The 8,620-nt window shown below is 38.8% G+C and overlaps 1 protein-coding gene across 1 annotated transcript in view; it reads left to right on the top strand.

Annotated features, from left to right (window-relative positions):
- SCUBE1 (signal peptide, CUB domain and EGF like domain containing 1) overlaps positions 1-8,620 on the top strand; it is a 219,653-nt gene that overhangs the window by 30,922 nt on the left and 180,111 nt on the right. Inside the window, exon 3 of the mRNA XM_009279091.2 lies at positions 2,374-2,502. Within this exon, the coding sequence (XP_009277366.1) occupies positions 2,374-2,502 (129 nt within the window). The remainder of the gene's footprint in view (positions 1-2,373; positions 2,503-8,620) is intronic.

Raw genomic sequence — 8,620 nt, 5'->3', positions numbered from 1 at the left:
GGTGGTGGATGCCCCATCCCTGGAAACATTCAAGGTCAGGTTGGACGGGGCTCTGAGCAACCTGGTCTTGATGAAGATGTCCCTGCTCATTGCAGGGGGGTTGGACTAGATGGCCTTTAAAGGTCCCTTCCCCAAACTATTCTACGATTCTATGTAATATTCATGAATGGTTGTGGAAGCTAAATACCTGCTCCAACCCAAACTATTCTACGATTCTATGTAATATTCATGAATGGTTGTGGAAGCTGCAAATACCTGCTAAGTGGAAACCTCACTGGAACGCTTTGGCAATATGCACCCAGGCACACTGGGCTGTAAATAAAGGAGAGTGGCTTCTCAGGGACTTTGCACCACCATGCTGCAGGTGTGTTCGGAATGAGTCCAATATGCAGTAATTGACTTGCTGGTTATTGTTTTCAGGAAAAATCACAGATGTATCTTTTTGTTGTCATACTGGACTCCAGAAGGTAGAGCACATCCACAGGCTGTGCTGACTTGACCCTTGGTACAACTAATGGATGGAAATTATTAGTAAAGGATGGGAACTCTCTGAAACAGAGTGGTGGTTGAAAGACTAGGAAGTTTACCTTTAAGCAGCAGGTCGTATTTTTGTTAGGAAGATCCTTTCTCCAGCTTCTTATTTCCTGCATTTTTGTGGTGCTGAATGCTGAGTTACAAAAAAGCTAACTGGTTTTGCAGATAAAGTCAAATTTGTAATTCCCATTTCAACCTGCTGAGGAGATTGTAGAAGGAGGGCTTCAGAGCTATTGGAGGGAAGTGGATGGAAACCTGGGCTATTCTGAGTTTAAGGTAGGTTTCTGGGAGGGGCAGACCTGAGGGGGAAAGCTTGCAAAAAAACTTGGGGGGATCCTGTCCCTGCTCTGACAGATCAAACTTCTCAGAGGATTGTGCAAGGAGGGACAAAGCTAGCCGAACTCAATCCAAGAGCCAGAAATGCTGAAAGCATTGAGTGACTGAGTCTGAGCTGGCTTTTCAGAAGAATCTGTTTTTACCAAACTACCTTGCTGTTTTGGGATTGCAGCTGGGTATGATACCAGGTAGCAAAGCTTTCCCTGGAGTACTTTTAAAAGTTAAAAAAAAAAATAAAAATTGTGCACATGAACCTAATACAGAAATATTTCAACCACCTCTGCAATGGAAGGCACATTTGAAATATACAGCCAGGATAGTTCTGGTGTACTACCAGGTGATTTTCTAAAAAGATTACTTTATCCATTTATCATGCACTGTATAGTTCTGGTGTACTACCAGGTGATTTTCGAAAAAGATGACTTTATCCGTTTATCATGCACTAACTTAGGGGCAGTAGCTGGGGTTTTTGGTCTAGCGCACCACAGATTTAGAGCTGATAGTTATCAAGCTATGAGGCTGTCTATGATTATTCGTGTATTTTTAGTTGGTTAGTGTGCACCACTGAATGATTCACAGCAGTGACTGTGATGCTGACGTTCCACATATGAGCTAAGGTACAATCTGTAAAAAGAAGAAAGTTTGCACTTTCTGGAATGAGTGAAGAAGTTATTTTTATATGAGGGAGGGAAGATCATAACAGGATTGTTTGTAGTTGAAGCAGAATGCATCTCTCTTCTCATTCATGGTACTCTTTCAGATACCGGCCAGTGTACAAAACGTAACTAAAAACAATTCTAGCATACCTTCTAAGAATAAAACGTTGGACGACTTGTTGCCATACGTGAATTAATACAGAAAATGATAATAGGGCTTATTTTGTGGGGGAAGGGGAAGAGACAGAACTGTACCAAGTTATCAATAGTAACTTCATAGAGCTCGGTGGACTGTGACAGCTATTTCAGAAATGGTGTTTTTCAAGGTTTATTGTACAGAACTACAGCCTTATGTATTATCAGGAATATACGAGATCTTCCTTGTTCTGAGAAGACAATTTTTTGTTAAACAAGGCATACTTTTCTCATGCTATACTAATAGCATGTTTCAGAGAGTTGTTTGTTACTACAAAGGTTTAACTCATTGTCTGCTTGATTATTTTAAAGACAAAACCCAAAACCTACAATTTAAGTCTAAAAAATGTACTGAAATCAGGTGTTTCTTTTTAATTTTTGACAACATATCATTGTTTACTGTGATGATACTACAATTCTTTTGGGAAGGAGTGTTCTATACATTGGCTTGCTGTTTTTCAGTCATATATGACCCTGATATATTCAATCAGTAATTCCCTGAGCCATCCGTTGGATGAAATATGCAGTATGAGTATATAGAAAGATTAGGAACATGCATATATTCAAAGATCATGCTTGGTTGGAGAAATTTTTTGGTATTCTTAGTACTCTCTTTTTACAAAAGCTTCTTTTTCCTTCTCTTGTGTTTTAGATATTGACGAGTGTGAGAATGACTTCTACAATGGGGGTTGTGTCCACGAGTGTATCAACATTCCAGGCAACTACAGGTGTACATGCTATGATGGGTTCATGTTAGCCCATGATGGCCACAACTGTCTTGGTAAGTAGTGAATGCTGGCAAGAAAGTTTTGTTTCATGGCTGTGGTAAGAAGGCCTGATCTGCTTGCTGCATTTTGTCATCTGGTATGTTTTCAGTAAAGACTTGATCCAGATCACACTGAGTAAGTTCGAACCTGTCCATTGACTCCAGTGTGGTTTAGACCAGACCCTTAAAGTTGGTACTCTTAATCGTAACATACTCAAATCAGTTTGTCCATCTTTAATATTGCTAACCCCTCCCCCTGACCTCCAAAGCCTGTGCCGGATGTTTGGGCTTCTTTTTTAAGAAAAGTAATCTGTCCCATCTACTTAAATATATTTTGTCTGTTTCTTCCAACTTTTGTAATTCCAGTCATATCTTTAAAGCTCCCCCTCCCCTTTTTTCCCTTTTAGGGTAACATAGTTCTAGGATATGCTGTATGAACAGAAATTACAGAATGTCAAAAGTGCAAGTGCGATGAAGGAATACTTGGACAATAAAACAGGGCAAAGAAACAGTTATCAGTAATAGCTGTTTACAAAGGGGAGGGACACAGCCATGTACAGAGCAGGATCTTAATTGCTTCAGCAGTCTGAGGATTTTGGGATCTGTTTTTTGATTCATGTCCATTGCTCTGGTTTAAATAGGTTGGGTTTATCCTATAAGCTAAAAAACATATGTTTTGTTTTGAAATTTCTTCACACCAATTACCTGGAAATGAACTTTGACTGCTATATCCAGTTTCCCATACCTGCTTACTTGGTAGTCATTTTAGCTAAATCCTAGTGCCTAGGGACTATCTTTCCTAATATTCCCAATATAAATGCAATGACCAGTGTTTGGTACAGTCCCAAATTCATTTCAAAGCTTTGTTTATAAAACAGTGCAGAAAAGGGGTATTTTTTCTGTGTCATGCAGCACCTTTACTTTGGTAAAAACTGAGATTCTTTGCAATAAAAGTCAAGAAATCAGGTAATGAACCAGAAATAATATAGTCCAGTAACACCAGTCTGCACTCACTGAAGCTATGGAACAACTAGAATTTCTGAGCAAGGATTTGGTTAGCCTTTCAGTAGATGTATTTCCTACTGGGTTCATTTTCAAACTGAGTAATATTTGTTCAGATGGATTATATATCCTGACCATTGACAGGCTTTTGACTCAAACTTCCAAATTTTATTTGTTATAGAACAGACTAAATAGATTTATTCGCCTCAGCCTGAGGTGGTCAAATGATTAATTGTGCAAGAGGTATTTCTTATACAAAGAGCAGCCAGACATGCATTTAAAAAAGAAAGAAAAACTCTATTTATACTAATGTGCATAAATATCTCTTAATGAAACAGGACACAAACATAATCAAATAGTTCAACTATTTGGAATTCAAATAACTGTGCATGTGCGTTGTTTCAAACAGCTTGCTATTTTCAACTTTGTTTCCAAATGATTCCCATAGTAGTAGGGAAAAGTAGGTTTGCAAGTACGAACAGCAAAAGGAGTGACCTGATAAAGGATGAACCCTTCAGGAGATCTGTGGGATTTTTTTGGACCCCTGCTGTCTGTGTTGTTGCTCTCTGGTCATGAAACATACAGGCTGGATCTACAGAGATAGCCAAATTTCTAATTTTCTTTTCATTAATTTTGGCCACTTGGTTTTTTGGGGAAAAAAAAAGGCCTACGATAATATAAACCATTGTGCTTAACAAGTGGCTACGGTTGAAAGTATTGATCCAAAGCTTGCCAAGAGATCTTTCCGGTTTTTTAGAATTGGTGTCTGCCCATACCCATGGTCTACTCTGAGCTGACTTTTTGTGTTACCCCAAAAATGTTTGGAACCATGTTGCTTCTAGAAGAGGTTCAGTGAACAGATGAGTGGGAATAATAACAAAGGGCTCCCTTTCTCCCAGTGTGCAACTTTAGGACACTAAAAGAGGTCACAATTGCTTTTCTAATTTTGGGAACACGGACTGGGGAATTTTCTATTCCACAAATGCAGATTGAATATTTGCAACTAATGAATGGTCTTTGATATGTCTCAGTAAAATAACTGCTTTTATTTAGAGGCACTGAAAAGGGAATCAAGGCACATTCCTCTTTCTGCCTTTAAAATTTCAGTGAGTTTGCTGAGGACGAAAGTGTCTGGTTGTAAGGTCTCAGACTGAAGTTTTTAATCCTGACAGTGGCCATGCAAAACTTGCTATGGCTGCCTGTTGCGTGATAACTCAGGTTTGGGACACCATTGCTAGAAAAGAGAGAACTTCATTTTTCTGTCATCATTTGGTCTCTAGCTGGCTGCTGCCGTTACCGGTCATACTGACTGCTGGGATAGCCTGTTTGTGCCCATTAGCACAGCATCAGTTTTGAAAAGTGGGACGTTCTAAGCTTTTCCCTTCTGGACTAGTGGTATTTCCCTTCACTTATGCTACCAGAAATGTGTAAATGCAGTTGGCTGTTTTTAAGAGGATGCAGTGAGGTCTCAAATCAAAAACAAACCTTGTATTTGCACATGATTAAATTAGTATTTCTGTAACCTTTTGGAATATTTTCCCAGCATGTAAAACTTGGTTAATTTATTCCAAAGATATTTTTTTTTTTCCCCATGAGGAAATTAGGTATTGAAAAGAATTAAAGTTTTGATGAGTCCACTGGTTTCCACCTGTTCTCGCTTTTTGAGAAACCACTTATTTTTCATGGATTATAAGGAGACAAAGAACTCTTCATAAGATTAGTGACAATGTTTTTCACTTTTCAATGCATTCTTTTACTGATTCCTCCCCCCACCCCCCCTTCCTCTATAGGACTTTACAGAACTGTCAAAATGAAGATTGCTAGTTAGGTACTGTATCTATATATCAAGTTTATGTTCCTCTTAGAAAAGGCATGTAATGTTTGATCAGCATGCTGAAATTAAATCTGTATACACATTAAGTAGGGCTGTAGTGGATCTTGTATAGAATTCTGTCATTTCCATAGAATTTGTAGATGAGCCTATAAAACTTGTGGTAGGTTGATTTTGAAAACCCTGCCTGAACCGTCTTCTCATACAGCAGCATGGATGTGTATGTGCTTGGATAGAAGATTGGCTAGGAGTGACCCAACGTTAGACTACACTATTCCTACTTCTCCCCCATCCTTTGGCCTTCCAGGCGTTACTGTTGGGGTCCATTTTGTCAGCACGTGGGGAGCCAGGCAGCAAGAACTCTTAGGGGGCAATTTGACTGCCTAAACATAGGAGTCTCATGCCAGTGAGGACACCCTGGAGCTGGCAGATGTGATGTGAGATCTACAGGAGTAGATCTGGAGTGTGAGATGGAGGCTATTAGATGAGATAACATAAGGAATATAAGGAATCTAAAATGGCATCTGACTCTGATGGTTAGACAGCTGAATTGCTCTCTCAGTGACTTGGGCTGCATTTTCTCATGCACACATCACCAGAAATCTTTGTCTAGTGATTTTAGATAGAAGGCCTAGGGATGGAACCCCATGATAGTTCACTGATAGTCCTGTAGGTCATCTAGTGAACCTCTAGGAGACAGGTTGTAATGGACAGGACCGTTATATCAGGATTTCTGCGTCTCTTGCTTGACTGAAGTCTATGCAAAATCTTAAGACATCTCTTCTTGACAGGGTTTACGTTCCCTTTTAAACCTTCACTGGATGTCATTCTAGTAACGTCAGTATAGCAAGATGACTACAATCTTCTTTATAAATAACAGACCTGGAGTATTCACAACTAATTAGACCAGATGCGGTTGACAGTTTAAGTGTTTTTTCCCCGAGTTCTTGTTTCAACATTTCTCTCTTTCTAATCAAGTGCAATTTCTTATTTATTTATTTGTTGGGAGGAGGTGTTTTGTTAAGAATTCATGGCTAAAATTTGTACTGGAAAAGGTCCAAAACTGTCCTCAGGGGAGCTCGACTGGCTTTCTATTTGACATTTTTATTGAGGAATTTCTCAAATATAACATGAAATGACACCACAGGGAATTCAAACTATGATGAGATCCTTGTCTGGCTAAAAATAATTTATTTTAGCACTGTAATCACTTGAAATAGCAGTAGTTCTTTTTCAAAATTGCTCTAAATTCTGCTCAGTGGATGCAAGACTAATATTTGGTCTCATGCATTAGGTTTTCTTTATCCTTCATTTGAAACCAGTCGTGAAATATGTTTTCCCCTCTCATATATGAAATAGCAGTCTGGGGTTTTTTTTATAAGCAATTAGCTCACTGGTCCAGATGTTTTTCCTGTTTGATCATTTTTTCTCCATGGTCTTACTGATAAATTGATTTTTGCTTCTTTGTGTCTTTCACATGTTGAGGCATGCTATCAATTTTTGTTCTCTCTTGCCTTTAGGAGAGATTATGGCATAACTGATCATCCCTCCTATTAGTGCCAAACACTTTACCCATCTCATTTGTAGTAAATCAGAGTCTGTTCTCAGATACCTGGTAAAATCTGTGAATCTTTACTACAGAGTATCAATGGATAAGACTTAAGCCTTTAAAACTGGTTATATAAAATATACTCCCTGCTCTGATTCAGTATGACACTTAAAGGTGTTCCTAATTTGCCTAGGTTTTTTTTTACATTCTTGGTTTAATATTAAGTAAGAAGACTGGACTTTTGCATACGTGTAAGTGCATTATTGATTGGAGGCCTCTTTGGCAGTTGAGCATACTTGTACTCTGTCTTTGAGTCCTCTTGGAGGCTTTCAGTAAGACAGATAGCAGATAACAGAGGAGGTAGATTGAGCCTGGTTGTTGTAAGCCTGGGTGTTGTACAAAGTGAGATACACAATGGATGGGGATGCCATAGAGAAGGCTTGAGCATTTGTCTTCCTTTTCAGTGAGAATTTCAGGGGAGCTTGGCATAGCTGCCAGTATGGTGACTCCAGAATGTACCCAGGAGGGTAAAAGAGAATTTCCTGGGTTTTTTAGTTTACTTTCAAGCTATTGGGATAGAAATTGTCATATTGAAAGAAACCCTCTGCTCCTTCAGCAGTGGTAAGGCTTCAGCTGGTGGAGGACTGTTCAGTTTAGGGCATTGCACTTGGGTGAAGCCAAAAGAGAGCAGTGAGAATATTGAGTGATCTAGAAAACATAGAATCATAGAACATCTCGAGTTGGAAGGGACCCATAAGGATCATGAAGTCTAACATGGCTAATGCCAGAAGAATGAAAGAAATGGTATAGTATTCTTCTAGGGAAGAGAAGATGAAAAAGAAGACGCGATAGTCATCAAATCCAAAAAAGGCTGCTGTGAAGAATAAGATTTTTACTGTTTTGTTTTTGTATCCCTGCTGAAGTGAATGAGGTAGTGCAATAGTGTTTGGTTACTCCACTTGGGAAATTCAGAAAGAGCATTGAATTATTTTTCCTTTCTCCTGAAGGACTCTCACATGGAGTACCATTATCTTACATTAATCTCTCTCCTACTGTATAAAAATGTAAGCTCCTGGGAGAGTATTATGTGCTGTATTGGTCTGAAGCATCACCAAAGAAGAGAGTTCTGAAGCTTATCATGGATTACTAAACCTTGGGATTTATCCAGGAAAAGCTTGCTAGAAACCTTGCTGAAAGCAGTTCTTGCTGGTATTCCTGACTAAGTCTTACAAATTTATTCAGCATCTGAAAATAGAAAGTGGAAGAGAGTGCCATAACTATTTGGATCAGAAAGTGGAGAGCCTTGCTTTGCAAAATTTCCTTGCCAAAGGGCTCACACATCAGCTGATACTACAGCTGTTCCAAGCCTTCTGGAATTCACCTATCTCTGATCAGAACATGAGAAAACGGGGAAAGAAGAGCATGCAAGAAAAATATGTAGCAACAAAAGCTGACTGTCATTGGTTCTTACTTGAGAAAACCATGTAATACCTCCTCCACATTCTGCTCTTCTATCTTTTTTTCCTGGAGGCAGAGATTTGTGTACATATAGTTAGGGAATTCTTCCTAAAAAATCGACACAACTCATTGTTTTCTGTTCGTCAGACCAAATCTGGGTGTGAAAAATATTTCAGGTTAAAGAATGGAATTGCATGGAGTGATGATTTTCTTTTGCTTATCTATTAAGATATAAATATGAATCGCTATGAAGTGCTACTCATCTCTCTCTGTTTTATGTGTTGGGTTTTTTT

The sequence above is a fragment of the Aptenodytes forsteri genome, unplaced genomic scaffold, assembly GCF_000699145.1.
Source record: "Aptenodytes forsteri isolate BGI_AS27 unplaced genomic scaffold, ASM69914v1 Scaffold241, whole genome shotgun sequence".
NCBI classification, from domain to species: domain Eukaryota; kingdom Metazoa; phylum Chordata; class Aves; order Sphenisciformes; family Spheniscidae; genus Aptenodytes; species Aptenodytes forsteri.
Note: the sequence above shows the minus strand (reverse complement) of the source record. Positions and strands in the feature narration are given on the sequence as shown.